This window comes from Condylura cristata, unplaced genomic scaffold, assembly GCF_000260355.1.
Source record: "Condylura cristata isolate star-nosed mole 26May11 unplaced genomic scaffold, ConCri1.0 scaffold00013, whole genome shotgun sequence".
Classification (NCBI taxonomy): Eukaryota; Metazoa; Chordata; class Mammalia; order Eulipotyphla; family Talpidae; genus Condylura; species Condylura cristata.
Window position 1 is genome coordinate 47,755,392 of NW_004567114.1, and position 27,052 is coordinate 47,782,443.

General features: G+C 40.3%; 1 protein-coding gene across 1 annotated transcript in view; it reads right to left on the bottom strand.

Moving 5' to 3' along the window:
- Positions 1-15,924: 15,924 nt before the first annotated feature.
- PSMA6 (proteasome (prosome, macropain) subunit, alpha type, 6) overlaps positions 15,925-27,052 on the bottom strand; it is a 16,652-nt gene continuing 5,524 nt past the window's right edge. The window contains exons 2-7 of the mRNA XM_004681936.2: positions 23,168-23,262; positions 22,690-22,771; positions 21,927-22,082; positions 19,198-19,376; positions 17,860-17,954; positions 15,925-16,148 (exon numbers count right to left, since the gene is read on the bottom strand). Coding sequence (XP_004681993.1) covers positions 16,091-16,148; positions 17,860-17,954; positions 19,198-19,376; positions 21,927-22,082; positions 22,690-22,771; positions 23,168-23,262 — 665 coding nt within the window. The 3' untranslated portion in view covers positions 15,925-16,090. The remainder of the gene's footprint in view (positions 16,149-17,859; positions 17,955-19,197; positions 19,377-21,926; positions 22,083-22,689; positions 22,772-23,167; positions 23,263-27,052) is intronic.

Consider the following 27,052-nt stretch of genomic DNA (forward strand, 5'->3'; position numbering starts at 1 on the left):
TGGACATCAGGCCTATATGGAATTAGGATTCAGGGGCTGAGCCAGCAGGCCTGTCTTCCACTCAGGCAGGGTAGCTTCTAAACCTATACCAGGCAGCTGCGGTGGGGGGAAAAGGCCATACAACTGAGCTCAAATTGGAGCCAAAAGAGGAGGGAATTATCAGAGCCAAATCTCTGCCTCCCGCAAAGGACATTGAAACGCTGGTGCAGTTCAGCAGGTCCTGCGTCTGCCCAGCCCCTTGTGACGTCACCTGGGAGGCTGAGAACTAGGCTTATTCTGGGGCATGGCGGCCTTCAGAGACCTCAGGGCTTGTCCTCTAGGCCATCAGTCCTGCTGCCCTACTTCCTCACAAGGGCTCAGCTGGAGGCCTTCTCACTGCCACCCCCACCTATTCCATCTGTTCCCCAGCAGATGAACAAGTCTGCACTAGAGGCTCAAGAGCCCTTCCCCCAAATTTTCTATCATGTTTTGTCTGCCAGAGAAACAGCCCGAACAAAGCAAACAGGAGTATTTCTGGTGGCCTTGAATCTGGGAATCCAAGGCTGAAAGGCATTTTGCCTACGTACAAGTCCTTGGCCTCTTGGCACTCACAGTTTGTGGTAATGTAAGCAGATAAGGATGAATATTTTTATTCATACTGACTTTTTTATACATATATTTTACATTCCTACTAAACAAAGTCTTGAAGCTAGCAAGCCACAGGGAATTTGCAGCTGCTAAAAACCTGGAGCTATCAAAGTATCACTTCTCCGCCTGCTCCTCGGGCTTGAAGTCAGGTGTGACCATCCTGGCAAGTGATAACGGTCAGGCAGTGATGGAGAGGTCTGAGGAAGGTCTCAGGCAGGACAAGGAGGTTGCCCTCATCCAGCCACTCCTTTCCAGGGCTAGAGGCTGCAGAACAGATCAACATGGGACTTGTCTGAGGGCAGGTAGGCCTCCATTCACAAGTCTTTGGTTCCCAGTTGAGATTCTCACACACCTGCAGCCTGCTATAACCTGTATTCTGAACTGCAGTCTGGGAGGGGGGTTGGAGGGGAGGTACCACGTCTCTGGGGACATCTGAATGATGTCACAAGGGGCTGGGCAGACGCAGGACTTGCTGAACTGCACCAGCATTTCAATATCCTTTGTGGGAGGCAGACATTTGGCCCTGATAATTCCCTCCTCTTTTGTCTCCAATCTGAGCTCAGGTGTATGGCCTTTTTCCCCCATAGCAGCTGCCTGTTATAGGTTTAGAAGCTACCCTGCCTGAGTGGGAGACAGACCCAACAGCTCAGCCTCTAAATCCTAAACCCTCTCAGGTTTTTAGCTGGTGAGGTCTGAATAAAATAATAATAATAATAATAATAATAATAATAATAATAATAGTAAGCCTGCCATAGTAAATAAATTTAGTTGCATAATCATCATTTAACATGAGGCAAATTCTGCTTTGAACTAGTAAAGGCAGAGTTACCTTCACTTGCTACTTGTCAGGCCTTACACCTCATTCAGTCAACAACCCAAATTGAAGCTCAGTATGAAAATGGGAAAGCTTTCTCTGCTCTCCTGTTCATCTGTCATTGTCCATCTCCACCTGTCAGTCCCAGGCCATTCCAGAAAGTTGAGTCGGAATCTATTGCCTGTGTCTCAACATTGTATGACTCCTTCATATGTGGTACATAAAGAAACAAATGAGCTAAATGAAACAAGGTAAACTTTTAGATCATAAGTCCAAGTGAATGCTTACCAGAAAGGAAGGGGAAAGGGATAGTAAATTGGCATAAAGCGGGTGAATTATAGAGTGAAGGATGCTGATAGACTTTTGGAAAAGAACATAATCTATAGATGTACACCTGAAACCTATGTAAGCCAATGTAACTTTATTTTTTTAAAGATTTATTTATTTATGCATACAGAGCTGGGATACAGGCCAGAGGTGCAGGGGGTGGTGAGGGGAGCAGTGGGCAAGACAGGAGAGGTCTGCCACACCATGTGGGTCACCCCTGGCCGAGGCACAAACTCGTGCTGCAGTGGCTTCCATAGCGTCATAGTGCTGTGATCTAACTGCTGTGATCTAACCTGTTGCGCCACCAGGGAGGGCTCCCCACCACCCCCCCCCCCATGTTACTTTGATTAAAAAAAAAAAAAAGATGGGGAATAAAAAATAACCCAAATGCTATTTCTTCTAGGGCTCTCAAAAAAACCTCTGTGCTCCCTAATATAGGTGCAAAGGTGCTATGAGATTTGGAAGTGGGAGTTGGGTGAGAACGTGGAAGAACTGTGCTGGGTTTCACAAGGTCAGGTCTATATTTAATGGTTGACAGCAGTTCTGTGTAGCCAGGGAAGACTCCATGGCCACTGACTTCCAAACAGACAAGGCTTTGATTCACTACCTACCAACTGTACGTCTTTGGGGAAGTCACTAATCCCGTTGAGCCTTGCAGTTCCATTTGTCAAACAGGCATGGAAACATCTACCTCATAGGATTGCTATTGAGAGAGGCAGTGGGGGTAGTGTTTACCTTGAGCACCCATCAGAGGGCCTTATACGTAGTACATGGACAATGTGTGTTCTCCTTAATGAGATGCCAGAGCCGGCAGGATTCCATTCCTTCTCTGAGTAATCATGGCCATTGGAGGGACAGCAGCAGCAAGAGCAGGTGATCTGGCAGGCCCTAGACCCTCACCCCAGGGACCACATCTGTGGTGAGGACAGAGGTAAGAGGAGCAAGGAGCAGTGGGGCTGGGAGTGTCATGATCACAGTTTATATAGGACACCCCCTCCCATTCACCTCTGGAGAGGGCAGTCCTGGGGCCCCTGTCCAGGGCACCCACCCCTACCTCCTGCCCTATGCTACTGATGGCATACCCTGGTGCAGCCAGCTGGGTGCTGCAGTTGGCCGTTCTCTGGAGACAAACTCCTTGTATCAGGTCGCTATGACCATGGGGCAAATGGCCACACACCCCGACATGCTGCTCTTTAGTGTGTCCCTGCATTCATCACTGCTCAGGACTGTGAGCTTAGAGGTGTTAGTGTTTCACTTGCTTTCTTTTTCGGACAGGGCGAAGAGTTTAAATGAGATAAATAAATGCTCAATATGAACATAAAACATTTTCCTATAAGCAAGTTGGGCCTACACTGAATGTATAGGCTCCTGGAGGGAGATGAAGCAGACTCCCAGTGCGGTCCTACTTCCTGGTCCGGTGCAGGTGCTCCAGGTTCAGCCCTGCTTGGGGGAGGCCCTGCTCAGAGGGACTAACCCGTCCTGCTGCTCCCGGACTTGTCCACGAGGACTATGCTGCGGTAAGTGAACTTGCAGGTCAGCTTTTTCTGCTTCATTTCTGCCATCTTGTCAGTTCTTCAGAAAGGCTGAATATAAACTTTATGCCAAACCATTTAAATATATTAAATATATTAAAGGAATGTGGCACATCTAAGGACTCTGTGTGGCCTTTCTCCATTTGAAATTGGTTCCCTTAGGTGCAAAGCCAAGGCTGGGTCCCATTGCGGTCCTCCTGTGGATGGGCCTTGTTTTCCCGCTTCGTGGTTGGGGTGGCTGGAGAAGGGACACAGAGGGGTGTGGTCCAGCCATGCCCTCCCTCTCCAGGTTTCCAGGAGACAGACGCTGTGTTGCCTAGGCAGCGCCAGGAATACATTTGCATTATTTTGTGGCAACAAGCAAATTTCCTGGAGGGGATTTTTGGATGAGCTGGGAGGGCCCAGAGGGAAAGCTGAGGGAAAAGGAGAGCAGAAGGCCAGGAAGAAACAGGCCTGGGCAGAAGCAGAGGGTGTGAGTTGCCTGAGGGAAATGGGTCCTTGGCCGGGGCCTCTGGGCTGAGAGCTACCTGTTGAAACCCTCCTTCCTCCCAGCTTCCAAGCTACAGAAGGGAAATCAGGGTTTGATGGGCCCAGGTGCTGCTCCTGCCAAAAGGCACTGACCTGAAGGAAAGCTTGTCCACCCATGCCCTGTGCTCTAAGGAGGGGCCAACCAGGTTGCAGAATGAGATGGAAAATTCCCATAGCACCCCTGCCTCTGGGTGCACACTCTGCACCCAGAGTGGGGCAGCAGTAACTCACTACTCTCAGGTCCTGGCTGCACTGCAGAGGGGCTGACTTCTGGAGTTGACAGGGCAGATAGCAACTGAACAACTTCAAGGGGAGGGAAAAGAGACCTGAACTTTAACCTTTCTCTTTGTCCTGGCATCTTGGGAACTGGCCTGATTTGGACCTTAATGGGTGTGTGGGACTGGATGTGGGAAGCCATTAGGAAATGGCAGAAGACAGACCTGCTTCCTGCATATAAAGGAAGTCCAACAAACCTCCAATTCTCAGACTGAGAATCTGAAAAAACTAGACCATGTTTAAACAAATCTGGCAGCATCGTGTAAGCACAACTGTATTTTAAATTTAAGTCACTTTTAAAGTTCAGATGCAGACACTCTTAAGTTTCAACCAATAGTGATGAATGTAGTGCTCTCTAGATCCAGGCCCTCAGGAAGCAAGCCTCTGGGCACCTGGAATGTGTGGATGCTCAGGTGGTCTTTCATTCTTCAGTTTGGTAAGGGCCCCTGGCAGGAGCACATGCTTCCTGCAATACAGACAAGATGGGAATGCTCCTGATCACTTTTCTCCCTTAATTTCTCCTAGGAAACCAAGCTAGAGGGGTTGTAACAGGGTGGTCCCTAGGAAAAAGGGAAGTTCCAGGTTCCCTGCCCCACCCAGAAGGAGGGTGGAGCTGAGCAGAGAAAAAGAAGAGAGAAGATAAGAAAGCTGGATGGAGAGCCAGAAGGAGACCTGAGGAAGCCACATGGAGCAGCAAGCGTGTGATGAAGAAACACTGCTTGTTTCCTGACCCTGGACTGGTTAAGGCAGATGTGGGTGAGATACCTGTAGGGAGGTGACCATGGCAGTGTTTATATTGATTTTGATTTTGCTCTTTTCCTCCCAGATTTGTCTGACCATTTCTGCCCCTTTTCCATGGGTCCAGCCAGAAGGTGCTTTAGTCTAGTGGCGGGCTTTCAGGCCTTGCTTTGGGCCAATCCCTTTTGGGTTGACTTTTGCCCACAAGGGGATGGGTAACTTCAGGTGTTTGATTTAGAAGTTATATTCTTTGTGTTCTGTATTGTATATTCACTGTATTAAAGTCCCTTTTCATTAAAGTTTTATATATGTTTTGTCTTCTTGCGGCGGATGGCAGAACCCACTTAGAGCAGGAAGAATTTTGGGGCTTCAGGGGTGTCCCTCTCCCCCTGTCTGGAGCAGATTTGGGGTGCCCTATAACAGGGGGTTATTGTGAAGCCTTGGAAAAGCAGGTGCTTCCCATCCTGTTGGTCTTCAGAGTAGGTGCCTTAGATTCCCTATGCCTCAGGAAGATGAGAAGCATCCAGGTGTCAGGAGGAGTGTCCTTTGGACATTGGCCGGGAGCCCAGAAGCCTAGGTGCCAGGCCCAGGAAAGCCTCCCCACCCTGTGGCTTCTAGCCAAAGGGAGGAAGGAAGGAAGGAAATCATGCAAGATAGGATTTCCCCACCCCAAGGCCTGCAATCTTCCTGGCTCCAGTCATTTGATAAGCAAGGTGGTTTATTAGCTGACCTGTAGTTTTCTATAGGTGACAAAACCAGTGGGGGATTGTGAAATCCCTCCTGCACAAGTGAGCTGCAAGAGGTTGTATAGACTATCAAGGATATGAAGAGAAAGAAGGTGGAAGAACTCTGGGTGATCTATTGGGACTGTCTTATTTCAAGGCCCCTAGCTCAACTCAAAGCTAGAAAGGAGCTAGGCTGCTTAAGAGGAGTTTCAAATCTGGCTCACCCACCCCCATCTTCTGCACTGCACCCACCCCCTCCCACCTTCTCCACCTCTGCCCTGCCCTTCCAGCTGGTCTCAACTCCACCTCCTTGTGAGGCAACCTCCTTTGGCCTCAGACAGGATGACCCCAGAGATCCTGGGAAGGCAGGCTCTGGGTGCAGGTCCGAGCTTCACAGCTTTGTACTGTGATCCAGCTGAACCAAGTCTATCAGGGCACCCAGGGATTCTGCAGGCCCTGAATTGGGAGAGGAAGATTAATGGGAGACCCAAGTGCTTCTCAGAACTCCAGGAGACTGTTCTGAGTCACGGAAGTCTCCAAAGCAACTTGCTTTCTGATGCCATTTTATATGCCCCTCCAGGAGGAGACATTCTAGCCAGGGCAAGACTTGTCCTTTTTGCCCATGGGCAAAAGCTGCAGCCTCTGGGTGTCATGAGCAAGTGACTGATGAAGGGCCCAGGAAGGAACTTCACCCAGAAACAAGTAGCAGGTTGAGACCCTCCCTATTGGCACAATTTGGGTTAAAAAAGCAGCACTGTGGAGCTATCTGAAGCCGCCAGAGTGTGTGTTTGATCCCTGACCTTGGGACTGACCCACATGGTGCAGCAGGTCTCTGTCTCACCCGCGGCTCCCCTCAGCAGTGTACTTCAATCTGCCTGTTCTGCTCCCCACTCTGTCTCTGGTGAATTTTCTCACTGCCACTCCCCCTCCACCACCTCTGGCCTGTACCCCAGTTCTTATATGCATAAATAAATCTTTAGGGAAAAGAAAAAAGAGCAGGTTGGTTTTCTGTGCAGGGTACACAGAGCTATACCTGCCCTACTCTATTGACCAAACTATTTGGGAGAAAATATTCTCAGAAAATAATATTTTAGAAGGTCAGAATGAGTTTGAAACTTGAAAACACTAAGCCATTTTCCAAAAGCTAAATAATACCCTGTTGATATGTAGATCTGTAGAATTTGGTGTTCTTTTCAGTATTCTAAATACATTTGCGTCTCATAGCATCTCTTTGCAACAGATCCTATGCTTGTATCTTTTTACAGAAGAGAAATCTGATGCTAAAAGTTCTTGGCTGTGGACTGAGAATTCATGAGGTTCTCTGCTGGAGAGTTGAAGCGCCTAACAGTTGGAAGTCTGGCGCGCCTTTCCGCCTTTCCTTAAGGGTAATGTGAAATTCAGCAGAGGAAGCGCTAGGTGAGGGCCTTTGGGAGCTATCCTTTTCATCAGGACCCCTCCCCCTCCCAGTATGCTGCATTGTCTGGTGTGCTGGGACTTGGAAAGCCCCTTCCTCCAAGGCCACCAGCTTCCCCCCACTGGGACTGGGGACTTTCACAAATGTGAAATCAACTGTGAACACCTGCAGCTTTTCCTGCTTTAGAAGAAACTGCATAATACCCATTTTTACAATATATATATTTTTTTAAATACAGAGAAAGAAGAGGAAAAACAAATGCAGAAGAGATCTCTACATAGTTTGCGGCAGGAAAGAAGCTACTACCATGTATTAAGAGATAAGGTTGTTAGAGGCATCATCTCACCGGTGGTGGGGGGGCACTAATGGAGTTCACCTGGATGGGGCCCACAGGCTGGTTTTGTTCAAGATGCTTCCTATTTAGTCTGCCTTCTTGAAGGGTCAAATACAAACCAGCTGGATGCAGTAGGTTATAAAAACTGTGACAAATTATCTCAGTAACTGCTCACTTTGAGGAGATACAGGACCTAAATTCTTAACCTTTTTTATCACCAAAGCAGGGTGACTTGCAGGAGGGGCTCAAAAATAGATGAAGAACTAAGAGAACATTTCCTACACTGATAGGAGATGATGCAATAGCATGCCACTGCACAACAGCATCCCCGCTCCCCAGTTCCCTCTTGAAGCACATTTTCTCAGGTGTCTGTTGGCCACAAAGCAGAGAAATTGGCAGCCTCTTCAGGGGGCCCTGAGGTCTCCACAGCCATTCTGTGAGGATCAGTGAACTACCTTTTTGGTGGTGGTGATTTTGTCTCATGTTATTTCCACCCAAAACTTAGAATTTGACCACTATCACTAAGAAATACTAGCATGGCCATCTTCACAGCAAAGATGTGAAGAACTTTTGCCTTCCCTCTTGGTGAGAACTTACATGAGTTCCCCAAAACATGTACCTGCCAGGTTCCTGGAGAACGCCCAACTAGTGTTGCCCTAGTTATAGCAACTGAGACAAAAAAGCTCAGATGGTAGTTAGCAACTCAGTCAACTAGATCCAATTGATAACTGAAATGCTGTTCACCGCCTCGTATCCCTGGAAAACCCCAGCTAGGCTGGGTACTATGGGGCTGTTAGCTGGGGCTCCCCCCAATTCATCCCTACCCTACCCAAGGAAATCAGTTCTTTCCTGTTCTTCTGCTTCTTTTTAATCCTCTTTCTGGTCTCCAATGGAGGCTAATCACCAAAGCTCTTGATATTAAGCCTACCGAACTGGTTTAGCTTCCAAGGTTTGCCGGTCACCTCCTGCAATAAGGTCAGATGTTGGTTTTTGTGTGAACACTTCCCATGCAGTCTTCTGTAGTAACTGCTTAAAAGGGTGTTGCAGAAAGTCCTGGTGCATCTGCCAGCAGCTCTTAAAAGGGGAGGGTGTAGGATGAGGTTGCCACAAGCTGGGTGTCAGGGGTTAATTTCTGCTAGACATTTGAGGATTTTTGTCCCTGAGACTGGCTTTAGGAGTCAAACATGAGGTCAGCAAAGGCACATATGACATGAATCAGGGTCATTCTCTGGCATCCCAATTGGCTACCCAGCACACAGGTAAGCTGCTCTAGTGCCAGCACACACAGGGCCAGGTTCTCTATCCATTCAGGCAGATGCATAAAGGGGAGTCCCCCAACCCTCGGCGGAGTTTTCAAGTTTCAATGTTCTTAGGGAACCAGGCATGGAGGTTGGTGTGCATGAATGCAGGCAAAGGCTGGACAGGGGTTGCTGAGATGCAGGCAGGCAACAGCCACCTAGTGACCCCCATGAATATTTAAGCTCTTTCTCTGGATTCTCTCCTCTTACCGTCTCATGGTCTTGGCCTCTTCTGTAGTCAACACCGCTTGTCCTCTCTGCTCTCCCCGCCTCTCGGCTCAGGCGTGCACATGCCTACACGTGCACACACCCTTATCCAGGTGTCAACCATCAAGCCCGTGTGCCCTATACCCACGTGCCTTCTGCAAACATGATCAGGGCCACAGGTGATAGCCACAGAGACTAGTGATGTAAAAGCCTGATTAGTTTCCTTACCCTACAGACACCCACTGACTGAAAGAGGGGCAAAAGTGGAATGAGTCCCAGATAAACCGGATTATGATCCTGCCAACTGTGGTTACCTCTAACAACACTGCTGAACCCGTAACAAACACCAGGCCTGTCCAGGCAGCTCTGTCAAAATACACATGCCTCTGTTCTGCCAGGTCAAAGCTGGGGGCGTGGATTGCAGGCTTTGAAAAAGACCCTCACTGGTTCTTACATGACTCCCTGGCTAAAGATTATTTCTACAGCACATATTGGTTGAGAAGTCCTCACTGCTTCCCCTTATGGGATGAGGAATAGAAAAGTGGTATTACAAAGAATTTAAAACCACAGGGAACTCAGTGAGTTCTTCCTTGGATAGAGGGGTCAGCAGGCAACTGGTGCTTTTAGTCACCCAGGTCCTTTTTTTTGAGTCAAAGACAAGCACCAGCACCTTAATGGTGTGATTTCAACTAAAGATCAAGCCAGGCAGGTTCCCAGGGCTAAAGATGAGGTCGCTCAAACTTGACATCATTTCAATGGGTGACAGGTGAGCATGAAATTTCTGTCAAATGCTGCTTTCCCCCTTCAGTGGCACTTGTGCTGTGTGTAGTAGTGATGCCTCTGTCCAGGTAATATGAACACACTTCACGTACAGAGTTTGGGCCACCTGAGTTAACACTTGTTTGTGGCCCAGAATGGAGGAAATCAAGTGTCCACACAGAGGGTTTGAATAAGAGCTCGTGATCAGATGAGCAGGGTCCAGGTAATGCTGGAAGGGAGGTACTATTGTGTAAAAACTTCAAAGATGGACAAGAATACCTTCACTTTTGTCTTTTACTAGGAACATTTACATCTAGTTGCTCGTAAAAAGGCTAATTATAATCAGATTTGAAAAAAAATCCATACTTTTCAGTTTAGATTAGAATTCAGGATTTAATTTTTGTCTATAAATAATGTCTGATCTATTGGGAAATACATTATAAGAACTGAGAAAATTATTCATAATCATGAACATTTTGGATTGTCTTATGAAATTTTCCCCATGCATTAAAAAAAATGCCTTTAAGAACAGTTTTATAGAAAATCTGAGCTGACTTTACTGTTTCCATACCTCACCCTCTTACACACCAGTTTTTTCTATTATCAACCTTAGATGACAGTAGTACATTTGTTATGTTAGTATGAAGCATAGCTGTCTGTATTAAGGTTCACCACTTATGCTGTACACTTCTTTTTTTGACAAATACATGTTGTGTATCCAATTGTGAAGCAATGCATACCCTAAACCTGTGTTTCATTATTCATTGCTCCTCAACCTCCCCTACTCAAACCCCATTCTAAATTCTTGGCAGCCACTGATCTTTTTCCTCTCCAGTTTTGCCTTTTCCAGAATGTCTTATAGTTGGTTTCTTTCATTTACAATAAGCATTTAAGGTTTTGTGCCTTTTTGCGGCACGATAGCTTATTCTTTGTTAGCATTACATTTCACTGGATGTACCAGTCTACTTTCCATTCACTTGTTGAACACCTTGCTTCCAGTTTGGGGTTATTATAAAGGGTACTAGAAACATCTGTGGGCAGGTTTTTGTGTAGGAAGGCATAAGCTCGATTTTATGGTAACTGTCTTCCAAATTGACTACAGTATTTTGCATTCTTATTACCTCTGTTATACATCCTCACCAAAATTTGGAATTGTCAATTTAAAAAAATGCCTAATGGCATCTCATTTTATTGCAATCCCCTGACATTGGGCATATTTTCAAACACTCTTTTTGGTATATATTCTTGGAGTGTATCTGTTCACATTGCCAATTTTTTTGTTGAGTGTTTTCTTGAGTTTTAAGAGTTCTTTATGCATTCTGGACAGCAGTCCTTTATCATTTATTTTATATTTTCTTCCAATCTGTGGCTTCTTTTCACTCCAAGTGACCTTCACAGAAGTTTTCAATTTTATTAAACCCAGTTCATTTTTTCTTTCATGGGTTGTTGGTGTTGTATCTCAAAGCTACAGCCAAGGTTTCTTAGATTTTATGTTACTGTCTATAAGCTTTATATTTTGATGTTTTATGAGCTAATATTTTTGGTAATAGGCATAAGAGCTGTTCGTTTTTGCATATCCAGTTTTTGCATGACCATTTGCCAAAGGCTATCCTACCTCCACTGAGTTACCTTTATTCCTTTCCTTTCAAAGATCAGTTGATTAAATCCATGTGGGTCTATTTCTGGGCTCTCCTTTCTGTTCTACTTATCTATCTTTGACCAATGTTCTATTTATCTATCCTTGACCAATATCATGTCACCTCGATTATTGAAGCTTTGTTGGGAGTAGTACTAGTTCTCACTTTTGTTCAGCATTGTGTTGCCTATTCTTTTTTTCCTTTTCACATAAACACTAAAGTCATATGGTCAATACTGACAAAATAACTCGGTGAGATTTTGACTAGGATTGTGCTGAATCAAGTCAGATGGAAATTGACTTCTTGACACTTAAGTCTTCCATGAACATGAGATAGGATAGCTACTTGGTTGTCTCTGACTTCGTTTTGTGGTTTTCCTCATCAATCTTTAATCCGTATTTTGTTAGATTTTATAACATGAAATATTTCATTTTGGGGGGTGCTAACAAAGGACACTGTATTTTTATTTTCAAATTCCAACAGTTCATTGCTTATACAAAGGAAAAAAAATGCCATACTAACCTAGTATCCTACAGCCTCCAAGTGACTTTTTCTCCATGCATTTTTACATTGTTGAAATTAAAGACTATTAAACATTCCCATTTTAACCTCTCAATTATATCAAACATTTTCCAATGTCATTTTAAATTCTTTTAAGCATTTTTACTAGAAGCAAAATATTTTACTGACCTGTGATTAATCAATTTCCTTTGCTGAAGACCTAGGGTGTTGATTTCCTCCAGCTTTATTGAGATGTAATGCATATCACAATGGATAAATTTAAGACGTACAATGTAATTAGACCTAAAATATACTGTGAAATGGTACAATGTTAACTCATCCAACTTCTTCATATATGTTCCTTATTAAAAGCATAAAAACACAAATGTAAAGAAAAAAGACATGTTCATGATTCACTAGAAATAACCAAAATAATTTTAAAATGTAATAAAGGCTTTGGGTCTCCCCCAGGAAATTAAAACATACACTAACACTTGCAGTTTTAGAGTTCTAGGGACAAAAATGCCCAACCCAGAAATGACCTTCAGAAGTTAAGATATTTATCTGCTCCAGTTGGCATTATTTGTACTACACTTCCAAGCTGTCTCAGACTTGCACAGATAGCAGGCCTTCTTGATTTTGAAGAAAGCCTGAGGTTTCAGAAAATCCCCTGCAGATAGGGAAATAAAGAAATGTGCCTTCTAAGCATTTAAGTGGATACTATCAACAAGAGCAAAACTGTCCATGAAGAGGGAATTAAACAGATACCCAAAGTGTCTGCTCCAAGGATCATGCTGTGTATTTTATATCCTGTTTTTACCTAACAATATATAGTGCATATTTTCTGTCATTAAGTATTCTTCGAAGGATTTAAATGGTTGCACTTTCTACAATATTAGAAACAAATGTAATTTGTACATAAAATCACTGAAACAATTCTATATCTCTAATTTCTATCCCAAGATGTATTTAAAAAAATTTTTTTTAAAGATTTATTTGTGTATACAGAACTGGGGTACAGTTCAGAGGCTCAGGGGCGGCCAGAGGTTTCACCATAGACAGAGTGGGGAGCAGAACAGGCAGATGGACGAAGTACACTGCTGAGGGGAGCAGCGGGCGGGTCAGGAGAGGTCTGCCACACCATGTGGTCACCTCCGGGGCAGGCGGGAATCGAACTCATGCGGAAGTGGCTTTAGTTTCTCAGTGCTGCGCTTTAACCTGCTGCGCCACCGGGGAGGGCCCTTATTTTTAAATTTTAACTTATTTATGCATACAAGAACTGGGGTGTAGACCATAGGTGTGGGGTGGGTGGGTAGTGGTAAAGTTTCGCTAGAAACAGAATAGGGAGCAAAACAGGCTCTTTCAGTAGTGAAAGAACGCTGTTGAGGGGAGCAGTGGGAAAGACAGGAGAGGTCTGCTATACCATGTGGGCTCCCAAGCAGTGGGCTTGATAGTGTTGAGACTTAACCATTGTGCCACCAGAAGCACCCCATACTGACTTTTTAAAATCCAAAATATGTTAGCATTCCAAAGTAAATCTGGTCCCCAAGGCTTTCAGTAAAGGCGTAATAGATCTATACTATATTTATGTCATTCTGCCTGTTCTGCTCCCCACTCTCTCTGGGGAAACCTCTCATCCCCCATCCCCCACCGACCCAACAACTCTGGCCTACATCCCAGCTCTTATATGCATTAAGTAAATATATCTTTAAAGAAATAATAAAAAAAGAAAAAATCAGTATGGCAATATAGAACTCTCCTGCTAAAGTCTATCATGGCACCCTGTATACACACATTTAACATTTCTATAGAAATTAGAGAAGTGAGATAAACAGTACAAATGATGTCACAACAGCTCAGCCCAAATTCTGAAGCCAAGTTACTTTTAAGAACTCTGTATCTTGGAATGATTCGAGGCCTAAACTGAAACCTTAAAACTTTTTAAAGTATATTATATGTAAGACAGCATCTCCCCCAGTAAAGGTCAGTATTTTATTAGGTGATTTTCCTAATAAATTCCCAGGTTAACAGCAGCAGCTTTCTAATTCTGTTCCAATAACTCTTAACTTACCTGCTATCATATTAGCTGGACTTTTTGGGAATACAAAATAATGGCTTAATAGTCATTCAGGAATCATCCCTGGTTTCAATGAACATGTTTACTACTGATTCACAATTTGTAATGTTAGCTGCTAAACTTTTTTTTTTTTTTTTAAAGATTTATTTATTTGTGCATACAGAACTAGAGTACAGGCCAGAGGCTCAGGGGCGGTGAGAGGCTTCACCAGAGACAGAGTGGGGAACAGAACAGGCAGATCGAGGAAGTACACTGCTGAGGGGAGCAGCGGGCGGGTCAGGAGAGGTCTGCCACACCATGTGGTCACCTCCGGGGCAGGCGGGAATCGAACTCATGCGGAAGCGGCTTTAGATTCTCAATGCTGTGCTCTAACCTGCTGCGCCACCAGGGAGGGCCAGCTGCTAAACTTTTTATCTCGCATTTTAGAAATAACATCATACCAGAACATATTCACCTTAGCATTTCCCTTTAAAAATCCTTAATTAATGTAATAATTTACAGCACAAAAGCACAAATTTGAATCTTGGATTTGTGGGCTATCAAAGGAGCTGAGTACCTGGTTTGTTGACTTATAACCTAACTGGTACAAGCTAAATGGGTACCAAGAGGAGGAAAACCAGATGTCTACCCAAACTGCTCCACATTCATGAACCATATTCTTTTCTTACTAGGTTTTTATCAAAATGCCCTTTGGACTTTAAAAATCTGTTTTTGCTTAACACTTGTACAGACTGTGTTGGAGAATTTTCATTTTCTATCATTAAGAGTTTATTTCTCTTTACAGAAAACCCTGTATTCGCTAGTGTCTATGACCCACAAGGGCGAAGTTAGTCAAGAGCCCAAGGGTGAGTAAGTTCAGTCTGCTCAGGAGAGTATGCTCTTCTGCAAAGCCTTCACTTTCAAAATGATGGCAGCACCTTTATAGTATAATGGATTTACATGGGGTAGTCCCAGAGCAGCAGGCCCTGAACTGGAAGAACCCCAACGCTTCCCTTTTAGGAAACTTTAAACTCATGACTCAGCTCTGAAGAGGATGTGGTAGGTGAACTTTCTTGTTTCTAGTGGTCACAAGTTCACACGGTCTCCTCTTTTGTGTGCCTGGTGGCTGATAAATGACTCCAAGGGTAGTATTAGATCCCACCTATACTCACCTGCATTGAGTAACGCAAACAGCAATGGTTTCACTCATTGTAAATGAGGACATAAAATGGTATTAGCCTTAGATGGTCTACAACTTTTGGATCACCTAACAATTAGTGGTTCAAATCATCAGGGAATTAAAAAAATTATTCTAAATATATATTTTAGTCTTTTTCCCCCTTTAATGTGGCATCTCTAGACCAATTCCTTATAATTTGAGTAATCAATCTTAAGGCAAAACAGAAATACATTTTTAAGTTTTCTAGCTCTACTTTCCCAAAGGTAACTATAATTTCTACTCTTAAATATTAGTTCTACTGAGTACAGATCAAATACATGTCAAAACTACTGAAAACTGATAATGCTAACCTTTTTACTATAATTAAAACCTCTAATGGAACTTGGTAGACTAGATTAGGAATATCCCATTTGAATGAATGAGGATGAGGGGATACAAAAGCTTTGCTTCACATGCCAACTTAGAGCAAAATTTGAAACCAGAATTGTTATTTATTAATTATGTCCTTTAGCTACAGTTTAAATCTCTGGCAATTAAGTTCTTTAAAACCAAGAAACTTGGGCCCTTCCTGGTGGCGCAGCGGGTTAAAGCACAGCACTGAAAAGCTAAAGCCACTTCTGCATGAGTTCAACTCCTGCCTGCCCCGAGGTGACCACATGGTGTGGCAGACCTCTCCTGACCCGCCCACTGCTCCCCTTAGCAGTGTACCTCGTCGATCTGCCTGTTCTGTTCCCCACTCTGTCTCTGGTGAAGCCTCTCACCGCCCCTGAGCCTCTGGCCTGTACCCCAATTCTGTATAAATAAATAAATAAATCTTAAAAAACACACACACACACAAAAAAAACAAAACTAAGAAACTTGAAGCTTAACAAAATGAAAAAAGCCACAAAGTGAAGATGAATATTTAATAAATCTGCATGTACTAAAAAGCTTACCACTCAAAATCTGAGGTAAAAAAAGACCGATGTGACTGTTTTCCAAAAGCACAGTTTTTATTTAAACAGAGTCCTAACCACGTCAGCAGCAGGAATGGGAGAGGTTCCTTTTTCAATTCAGGGGCCTCCATATGATGTTGATCTGTTGTTACCAAACACACAGGCAAGTGGTGTCATGAATTTGGTAAGCTAACTACAACGGTTAGTCTCTCTCTGCTAGAGCAACAAGATGAGCGTCAATCTCTGCTTCTGTAAGAATCCTAGAAGGCAAAGGGAAAAAAACCCACAAATATTTACTTTCTGAAAACTTTTTATTATGTAAAATCCCAAACACACACAAGATAATGAATTCCTTTTCATTCAACTTTAATAATTACCCATATTTATATGTATTTAAATGATATAAAGCTAAACTATATAGTGCATTTTTAGTTCCTATGTCAAAAGCCCTTTTACCCAATGTAACTCAACTTTACTGGCTGAGAGAGAAGGCACTCGATAGTGATTACATAATTTTTTTTCTAAGTGATGATGGCCCCAAAGAAATCAATTATTTGGCAACCTTTAGTGTGACCTCTTATTGCTGATCTTTCTTATTATAATTTGTCAGTCACATTATAAATGCAAATTGGGATAGAGATAGTTGTTATTTATGCAATATGTCTACTAATATCTTTTCACAGAATTTATGAATGATTTACAAGGACTTTTTGAAGATATGAGATCTTTGGTTTCTTATCTACTTCACTAATAGAAATAAAAATTTAATAGTTTTCAGAGGGATCTCAGAAAACAAAAACAAATTATAGGCCCTTTAAAGATTTGTACATTGCTCCTGCTAGTTTTTCTGCTTAAAAAAAACCAAACAAAAAAAAACTTTTTCTATAGGGGGGAAAGAAAAAAATCACAGAAGTTAGACTTTTTTTTAATGATAGTGAGTTACTTATAGATACTTCACATCAAATTGTCCAATGTATAGTATCTCTATTCACAAAGTTCTGTGTGGGAATTTGGAGGCTGGTCAGTGGTGGGTATGTCCAAAGGGACAACACTAAACCAGTACTATGATCCCAACTTACTCTTTGGCCACATGATATTTGTGAGGACAGCAAGTTCTGAATGCAAAACACAGACAGACACTGCTATCAGACACAGATGGAAACTGTGCACACATTACAGTAGCCACTTGTTTCTCTTTTTTAAAAAAATCTCATGTTCATATTACTTACCTGCAGGCAACAAAAATAACTTGGGAAAAAAGGATAAAGTATATTAAACAAAAATTGTCAAAGTCTGGTTAAACTTATTATAGTTTTCCATATAAAGAGTTAAAATGCCTTCTAGAAGTCCTTGAATCTGTGAACTATCACAAGAGCATCCAGGTCCCTGGTAAATAAATCACAGGGTTGCTGGGAAGACTAAGTGAGCTCCCATTTGTTAAGCATGTAAGTCTGATTTGTGGGAGTTAGTTATTGAGTAAGAACAGAGAAACACCTAGCACCTGCAATTGAGTTAGCTGGGGTTTTCAAAAATCTCCAAATAGATCTGATGTCTACCAGTTCTTTAAGCTCCACTTAAATAACCAAAGTTTCATCTGAAAAACTTAAAACCTACATTTCTAGGGACAACTCCTAGGATTCTATTTCTATTAATTTTAAACTACAACAAAAAAACACGGCTGGTTATTTTATTCCATACCATAGAGGTTATTTATATCATCTCTGGCATTGAGATATAAAATCATTTTGAAATAATAAACAGTTATGTTTTTCTTAAAGAGACATCCAGTAAATTTTAAAACTGATTTCACTAGTACTAAAGAAAACAAAAAAAAGTGACCAGAGTTAAGAAAACAAAAAGTCTCTCCCTCCCCCCCCAAGCTGTAGGACAAATGGATCCAATACTCCTCATCTGTAGGCTGTAATTCAACACGTGGAAAATCTTAAGTACCTACCCAACAATATAACTCACCTGAATTTAGGATTTTCAACTGTAACTACTCCAACTTCTATTTCTGAAGGTTTGAAGTCAATTGACAGAACAGTAGACAGGCATGTAATTGCAGTCTGTAAAAAGTAACAACATTAATTACAACTGAGATGGAAAAATACACAAAATGATGTAAAAGTAAACTATTATATTATTTTTTAAAAAGTACCAACATTAAAATACAGTATTTTATAGATTCCAAGATTTTTCAAATCATAAGATAACCACAAGCTATTTACTACTGCTCCATGTTTCAGTGGTTATTTCTATATCACATGTTACTAGCAGAATGTTGATACCAAATTGAGCCATAAATTAAAGGAGTAGCAATAGGATTATTTACACAACAGTCTATTTGATTGAATACCACTATATCCTAGGCACTATGCTCAAAACTTGGGATAAGATGTGGGAAGGAAAGAGATAAGTTATATAATTTATTCCTTCAAGAAATTTAGAGTAAAAACAATTTAAGAATGTTTTCAGTGGTTGTGTATCTGATGTGATATTGTAACAATGAAATGAAACTTAAGAGAAAAACCTATAAGGAACATTTAAAAACCATGATTCACTCCCAGACAAAAAACTAACTTTATATTTCCTGTTAGTATAAGTAACCAAATATAAATATAAATGTACCAGATGGAATTTTTCCTTTGTTATTTGTCAGAAGCATGCTGTTAGAATTTACAATGTTTTTATCCCAGACTCCCATTTTCAAAACCTACTAGAATTTTTGTTCCTGGCAGTATATGCTTCTCTAGTCTAAGGCCACAAAAATGTCTGTATAAGAATTTTAGCTTTTTCTGTCAATTTAAAACTTCCCAATCATAATAAATAATCCCTTTAAGAACTCCGCATTCCACATGTAATTTCTCTGCCAAAGTCTGATGAACTGTGAACACAGTCTTTAACAGGAAGATATTTGCTGCCCTGAGAATTTGGTGTAAGGTTGTTTTTCCTTTAAGATCAGAAGAGCAACATTACTGACTTACCCCTTTCACTTTTGCTACCAGAAAGTTTAAAGCTTAATTTGAAACATGACCCTGCAGGTTGGTTTTTGAGCCTGGTCTTGATTCCTACTTTTATTTTCCCACTTTATGTGTTTTGTTGAAACCTATTTCAGAGACATTATGAAACCAGAATAAAAGCAGTCCTCGCTGTTCTCCCATAGCAGCTAAATGACACCAGTTTTACTATTAAATGAGCAAACTCGGATCTCATACAACCAAAGAAAATAGTCCTTTTGTCTACTATGCAAAGAGTCTTGATATTTTATATAGCCCCACCCTCCAAGTCAGCACATTTTGTCTAACTTACTTCCACTGTCTGCTCAAATGTCCAGTCAAATTTCTTCTTCACTTTTTTTTCAAGGAAGCTGGTAGACTCGGTTTGTTTAACTCCTGCTGCAGTGGCTTTAAACCCACAGTAGTAACCTGCAGGATCACACTTGTACACTTGAGGGCCTTGTTCTTCATCTATGCCAATTAAAATCATACCTAAAAAGAAAGACCCTATTTAAATATATCTTTAAACAAAAAATTTCCTTTAAGTGTTGTCATTTAATCAATCATTACTCTGGCCATCAATTTTAGCAAGTGTTTAACTTTAAAAGCAAATAAATAAACTGATAGACAGTAATCACGACCGATGTATTTTAGGTAACAGATTTCTAGTTCATGAAAGATTTGCCACAAAATTTTAAGTTTAAATTGTCACAAATCACAATTTCCTAAAACACTACCCATGTTTCTTTGAATGCTAATCCCTCAAGATGTTATCCTATTTGAGTGATATGCTTCATATGTTTCCTTTTAGAGAAAATGACACGTAATAGCTTATTAAATGCTCTGTTGTAGGCTGACCTATTTTATTTAACTCAGCAGGTCATAAAATTCTTTGACCAAAAATATTTTTCTTTTTAAAAATTTTATATATATACATATTTTCTACATCATTATTCATGTTGTACTTTTTTTTCATCTTGGTTGTAATCCCTATGGACTTCCCCACACCAATTTACCCATATGATACCACCATAGTCCCAGGTGCTCTTCCCGCCCTCTCTTTCTTCTCTAATTCAAGAAATACGTGCTAAGATTCGGGGAACTACAAGCCTACGTAATATACTATGGGAATGCTGGTGCAAACTGAAATACACCTCAAGGTACTCACTTACCTTTCCCCGCCTATCTCTGATACTGCTGGTATATACAACCTTAGAAGTCCATGTACACCAAGTCTTGAATTCTGTCTATGTAATTTTGTTAAAGTAGATCTAATCCTATTAGCACATTAACTTGCAGTTAAACATCACTATCAAACTTTCTATTCCATAGATCTGGTAACAAATATTTAAATAATGGCTTAATTCCTGCTTTCTTACATTCTCGATATGAACCTATCTTATAGTATCCTACTATAAGATTCAGTATTAACCAATTGCTTTATTTGCATTTATAGATGGTTTATAGAATCTACTGACAAACACTATGGCTATGATCACATATATCTTCTTTATTTATAATTTTCTTTGCATTTTATACTTGATATGTACAAAGTACATTGGCAACACAAGAGACAGCCATTTCTGCTTAGGGAAGACAAGAAACACTTTATTTCAAGTCTTGCAAGATAAGCAGGTTTCCTAGGTGATAAAGACATGAAGGGAAATCAAGCAAAAAGAAGAACATGCATAAAGGCATCAGGACATGAAAGAGCAATGTATAACAGGGGATGACAAAAGGATCCTTGCAGGGGTTTCAAGGGAGGGAAGAAAGATTCAGTACAAAAAATAGGCTACTTGGAAGTAAATTATCAGTGCTTTACACATCATACTGAGGAGCTTGGAATTTATTTTACAGACTGAGGAAAGCAACAATCAAGATTTGATTTTAGAATGATATGCAGTAATATGAAAGCTAAAACTAGGGTAAAGTGAGAAAGGAGAGAAGAATCAGGTAAACTAGGTGCTAAAGGCAAAAGAAGATGTAGCGACAAGAAGAAGTGAAGAAACATATGTGAAGTAAAGTTTAATGATTAACTGGATGACCAGGGAAGGGGGAAAGGATGAGGGCGGAAAAGAAAAGCTGAAGATGAAAACAGGAAAATAGCAAGGATTACAAATTTGAAGCATTTGAGGGACATAGAGGAAGAGACCAGACTAAAGCCAATGTGGGTACATTGGTATTCAGGTAGTAAACGAAGCCAGGTAAGTAGGGGTCACTCAGATATAACAAAGAGGGCAACAAGCATCAAGAAGGGAACTATGGGGAGCAATAGACTTAAAGGACCAAGAGAAGAGGATGAGCTAAGAAAAGTGAGAAGAGAGAATCATTGGAGCAATCAAAGAAGAAGTACTTTTTTTAAGTGAGTGGTTAACAGACTCAAATGTTAAAGAGAAATCAGTCAATACATTGTTTAAATCTCAGAAGTAAGCAACAATGTGAAAAAAATACATGTATCAAACTGAAATTTTCAGGCTAATATATAGCATTACATCTAATACCAGGGCCCTCCCTGGTGGTGCAGGGAGTTAAAGCACAATACTGCAAGCTAGCTGCAGCTACTTTAGCAGGGATCCCTATCCTCGGACTTGACCCACATGGCACAGCAGACCTCTCCTGTCTTGCCCATTGCTCCCCTCAGCAGTGTACTTCCTTAATCTGCCTGTTCTGCTCTATCTCTGGTGAATCCTCTCACCGCCCCTGCATGTCTGGCCTGTACCCCACTTTTTCTTTAGGAAAAAAAAAAAAAAAGACCCAAAACCAGCATATCTTCTCTCTCCCCCAATTACTTTTTTCAAAGAAAGATTTAATAAAACTCTTACAACAGCTTCTAAAGTGTCAAGATGATGCCTAAAATACCGTCAAACATATTCTTTATCTCTGATTTATTAAAGATTTCTTCACTTCAGATTCTTTCAAACCACCTTCAGAACCTAAGAGTTACTGAGATAATTTCCATAATACCTGTTCTCTAAAAAAATTTTAAAAAACAAAAACACCCACACTTTTATCAATTATTTGGTGACTTCATAGCATACTTACAACAGCCAAGAGGCCTCATTTCAGCATTCTGTGTGTAGACCTGAGAAATATCAGCAATTCTTTTACACAGCATGTCCACGGGAATCTCATAACCATACTTGTATTTCCAATTAGCTGCCTCATAGCGTGCCCTCTGTACCTGGGATCTGCTGTCGGCTATGAGAATAAAAAAAGTCACATCCTTAGGACAATGAACCTCAAAATCAGACAACTTTCCCACCATATATATACAAGCAAAGAAATGGTCCACTATGTTTTTTTCCTCCCACCAATGAATAGTGAATAAGTAACAAGTACATGATAAGAAAGAAAACTTTTTAAAAATATGGAGCTCTATATAGCTTTTATCAGTCTTCAAAATACTTCCATAAGTACTACAACTCTCAAAAGAACACATTTAAGGAGAAAGATTTTTGGGTCCCCCCCCCCTTTTTTTTGTTTGGTAGAAGTTCCCTGATTTCAGAAAACAGAAATTCAAAGTAATTTTGTAATTGTAACTTACTTAATATCCCTTAAATTATTAACTATACTTAAAATAAATCTCTGAGATGCAGTCTCAATCTAGTTTCCTTAACTAGCATTAAGTCAAATCCTACTATATTTATGATTTCAAAAAAGTTCTCTCTAGATATTCATGACCCTTGGAGCAGTGTAATAAATCTACTCATATTACTTAAAAATCAGTCACTAAAGGGAACTTTAAGTTCAAGCTCAAAAAATAATGTGAAGAAAATAAGAAATCTAAGTAAAACTAGTTGATTACCTGTCATTCCTGTCATGACACAGCCAATGTTTTCAGTTATCTTGAATAAGTGGGTCACTGTGCTGGAATCCAGTAATTTGTCCTAATGAGCAAAGTAAATCAAGATAATAAAAAAAGATTTCTATAGTTATGCATTCATTTTACAGTTAAAATATATACTATTGGGGGGGCAGGGAGACTTTTTTTCTTTACATACGTGTTTTCTCTAAACTTATCTAGGCTTATTTCAAGGTCCCTGCAGACAAAAGATCTAGAAATTCCAATATGCTTATAGTCATCTATAGTGTTCAGTAAAATAATTTTACCTACTCAGCTAAAATGCTTATACTTAATAAAGACTTTAAATGAATGACAAGAAAGCAGAGGCAAAATAAGATTTGTTAATGTGTAAAGGTTATAATATACCTTTGTACAAACACACAAAAAATTCTTGCATTATATTCCATAGTAAGTAACTGGTTATTGAGTTATTACTTACAGGTACTTTCTTCTGTGTGACAATTACTGCACAGTCTTTCCCTCTGACAGCTACTGATGTAAGGCCACCCTGGTTAATAGCCTTAAAAGCATATTCTGCAAAAGAAAGTAGCTTTTATAATGACAGAATACATTATCATAAATTCATGCAATGGAAAAAGCGGTCACAAAAAATAGTAAGGTAGAGCCAATGTGACTATGAGGTATAGTCCAAGTTGTCCAAAGTCCAAACCAAAATTTTCATATTATATTCACCATGAATAATGTAAACATTTCTTTCACAGAAATGTGAAGAGAAAAGAACTTGATTTTTCATTTGCCTCTAATTTTTGCTATTGATTGATAAATCTGGTTTCAAATGAGGAAGTACTTCCATTTATTGCATAAAATAGTGCTCCTAATTGTCTATACAGTGATGGGTAGACATGGTGGTACAGTGTAAGTTTACAAGTCCTTTGCTGAGAATAATACCTCTCACCTGGAAAAACCAAAAATTTACCAAGCTATGGCCAACATAAAAGGGGTGGCTATTAATTCACAAGTCTTTGAGAATATTAATGATCAATTCTTTAGCTAGTTTAAACTCATTGCCTAATGCCATCTTTACCAAAGTTGTTGAACAAATGCTAACTTTAATACAAAAATTCAATGTATCACAATGTTAGCATTTCTTCTACTTGATGGCTTTATCAAGGTGACGGATAATGAGATTCTGTCCAAAAGTTGGTGTCTTATTTTGAAACATTATACTGGACCACAAAAAGACTGAGGGTTTGAAGGCAGAGCTGAACCCACATTTCCTTCAAATACTATGAGTGAGAAATGGTATGCAATCTAGCTTTACATTTCCTTATGCCACACTTCACTAAGTTATCACAATGGTTCCTATCAGATTGATATATGTACTTGTTATCATCCACTGTGTTAAAATCTAATTCTAAACGTATAAACCAGACTATCAGTCAACTATTTTATCTTTCATGGCAAAATTACCTTTCAGTTATGTAGCAAAAAATTTTGGAATGAAAATGCGGTGGTAAAGAATAAAGCAAATTGACCAGAAATGGGAAAAATACAAAGAACCAGGTAGGCCGATTAAAGTCAGATTCTTGAAACCAAAAATAAAGGATATTTTTGAAAACAGAGAATAATGGTTTGAATGTCCACTGACTTCACCTGAAGGTAGTGGTACATCCTTAAAGAATAGAAAGATTAGGACCTCCCTGGTGGCACAAAAGTTAAGTCTCAGCACTATCAAGCTATCAGCAGCCAGTGAAGCACAGAATTTGATCCCTGGCCAGGAAGCTAATCCAACTGGTACAGCAGACCTCTCCTGTCTTGACCCACTGCTACTCCCCTCAGCAGTGTATTTCAGTTGAGCTGTCTGTTCTGCTGCCCACTGTGTCTCTGGTGAATCTGCTCATCCCCTGCACTTTTGGCCTACGCCCCAGTTCTTGTACGCATGAATAAATGAAATAAATATTTTTTAAAAAGTGGAAAGATTAGGCCCTCCCTGGTGGTGCAACAGGTTAAAGTGCAGCACTGTGAAGCTAGCTACAACCACTTCATTGTGTGTTTGAACCCCAGCCCTGGAGGAGACCCACATGGCACAGACCTCTCCTGTCTTGCACACTGCTCCTCTCAGCAGTGTACTTTGTTGATCTGCCTGTTCTGTTCCCCACTCTGTCTCTGGTGAATCCTCTCACAGCCCCTCTACTTATGGCCTGTACCCCAGCTCTGCATGCATAAATACGTAAATCTTAAAAAAAAAAAAAGTGGAAAAATTAACCATCAATTTGGAATTCTATTTGACAAAAATATCCTTCAAGAATGAAGATAAAGACTTTCAGAGCTACAACAACATTAAAGAAGCAAAAAATGAAAACTCAACTTGAGAAATGAGGAACATAAACATCTTGGTGAAAATAACAGTATTTTGTACATTTTGTGTGAAGTGATAAATATTAACAGGAAAACTTGAAAAAGTTAAGCATATACACTGTAATCTTTAAAGAAAACACTAAAAAAAAAACCAAGTAGTCAAAAGCTAAATAGCTTAAAATGAAATCTAAGCCTAATCAAATAATCCCTGGCTCCTACATGTATACCTTAGTGTAATCCCCTCTCATGGAGTGTGGGCAGAACCTGTAACATGTTTCTAATAAACTGAACATAGCAAAAGTGACAAGATGTTACTCTCCTGATTAGATCCCATCTTGTCAGTGGATTCATAGATTCTTCTTGATTGTTTGACAGCCAATCACATAATAAGGAATCACAGATGGCCTGTAGTCAATAGCTACCAAGTAGCTGGAGCTCTCTGTCTTATTGTAAGAAAATGAATCTTACCAACAACCTAGTATGTTTGGAAAACAAATTCTTTTCTTAGTTAAGTGTCAATTGAGAAAACAAACCAGGGTAATTTGTGATTGCAAATTTGTGGGACCCTAAGCAGAGGACCCTCCTAAGTCATGTCCAGACTGCTGGGACCTACAGAAACTGTGAAATAATGTATGTTATTTTAAATAGTCAAATTTGTTTTCATCTACTCAGCTAGCTCCTTAAATATTGGTATTCTCCAGGATTGTATCCCATGTCATCACTGTCATCTCTAGTTCTGAACCCATATTTGCAATTATCTATTTCTCCCACAGGCCTGTCTGAGAATAAACTTCTTTCCCTATACACTTGCATCTTTTCCTATAGTAATCTTAAATAATAGCATTTCTAAGTCACTCAGTTTTCCAAGTTACAAATCGGATTCCATCTCTGACTCCTCTGTGTTCTTCTCTCATCTTAGAAATTTCCAGCATCCTACTGAATGGGAGAAGATATCTGCATAGCATATGTCTAAGAGGGGCTAGTATCCAAAATTACAAAGAACTTGTAAAATTCAGCAGTAACAAAAAGTCCAATTAAAAAATGTGTAGAGGATCTGAATACACACTTCTCCAAAGATTACATATACAGATGGTCAACAGGCACATGAAAATATATTCATCATCTATTATTAGAGATGTACAAATCAAAACAATATATTCCCTTCCACCTGTGAGAATGGCTAGTATCCAAAAGACAAGAATGGTGAGGCAAGGGAAGCGTTGCATACTGTCATGGGAATATAAATTGATTTAGTCATTATGGGAAGCAGTATGGAAACACCTCAAAAAAAAAAAAAAAAGGAAATTCCATACTATCCAAAAAAAGCAATTCAATGAGTTAGACACACACACCATGTTTATTGCAGCATTATTTACAATAGCCAGGAGCTGGAAACAAGTTAAGTGGCCATTAGCAGATGATGGATGATGGGTTTAAAAAGATGTGGTGTACACATACAATGGAATGCTACTCACTTGTTAAAAAAAAAAAGATCCTGACATTTGCAACAAAATAAAAGGACCTATGCTCAGTGGAAAAAGACAAATACTGTATGAACTCACTTATGTGACATACAGAGAAAACAAATGGAGGAACTAAAAAAAAACAAAAACAAATTTTTGGTCTATATAAGACCAAGTAATGGTTACCAGAAAGAAAAGAGTTAAAGTGGTGGATGAACTAGATAAAAGCAGATAATTGTGATGTGATGGATAAATTTGGGTTTTTAACAGTGAACCTAATATACTATATAATGTTGATATTTAATGACACACAATTGACACCTTTAAATAATGTTATATTATGACGTTACTTCAGTTAAATTTTAAAAATTTCCATTCATACCTAGGATTTGCTTCAAATTACTTGAGCAAAGAGTGGGAAAGTGTATGGGAAAGAAGCCAGAGAAAATAAGGGGCCTCCCGAATGGCCTAGGGGTTAAGACTCAGCCCTATCACTGCGAAGGCTTGAGGTTACCCCCACCCTCCACCACTGTTTTACTCCC